The sequence below is a fragment of the Antrostomus carolinensis genome, unplaced genomic scaffold, assembly GCF_000700745.2.
Source record: "Antrostomus carolinensis isolate BGI_N321 unplaced genomic scaffold, ASM70074v2 scaffold47927, whole genome shotgun sequence".
NCBI classification, from domain to species: Eukaryota; Metazoa; Chordata; class Aves; order Caprimulgiformes; family Caprimulgidae; genus Antrostomus; species Antrostomus carolinensis.
Window position 1 is genome coordinate 1 of NW_010326187.1, and position 239 is coordinate 239.

General features: G+C 65.7%; 1 protein-coding gene across 1 annotated transcript in view; it reads left to right on the top strand.

Moving 5' to 3' along the window:
- Nucleotides 1-3: 3 nt before the first annotated feature.
- Nucleotides 4-239, top strand: part of PARS2 (prolyl-tRNA synthetase 2, mitochondrial) — a gene marked incomplete at its 5' end in the record, with an annotated part of 1,216 nt that continues 980 nt past the window's right edge. The window contains one exon of the mRNA XM_029085837.1: nt 4-239. This exon is cut by the window's right edge and continues 280 nt beyond it. Within this exon, the coding sequence (XP_028941670.1) occupies nt 4-239 (236 nt within the window).

Consider the following 239-nt stretch of genomic DNA (forward strand, 5'->3'; position numbering starts at 1 on the left):
GAGCTCTTCCGGCTGGTGGACCGGCACGGTAAGGGCTACTGCCTGGGCCCCACGCACGAGGAGGCGGTGACCGAGCTGGTGGGCGCTCAGAGCAACCTCTCCTACAAGCAGCTCCCGCTGCGCCTCTACCAGGTGACCAGGAAGTTTCGGGACGAGCCCAAGCCCCGCTTCGGCTTGCTGCGCAGCCGGGAGTTTTACATGAAGGACATGTACACCTTCGACGCCTCCGCAGAGGCGGC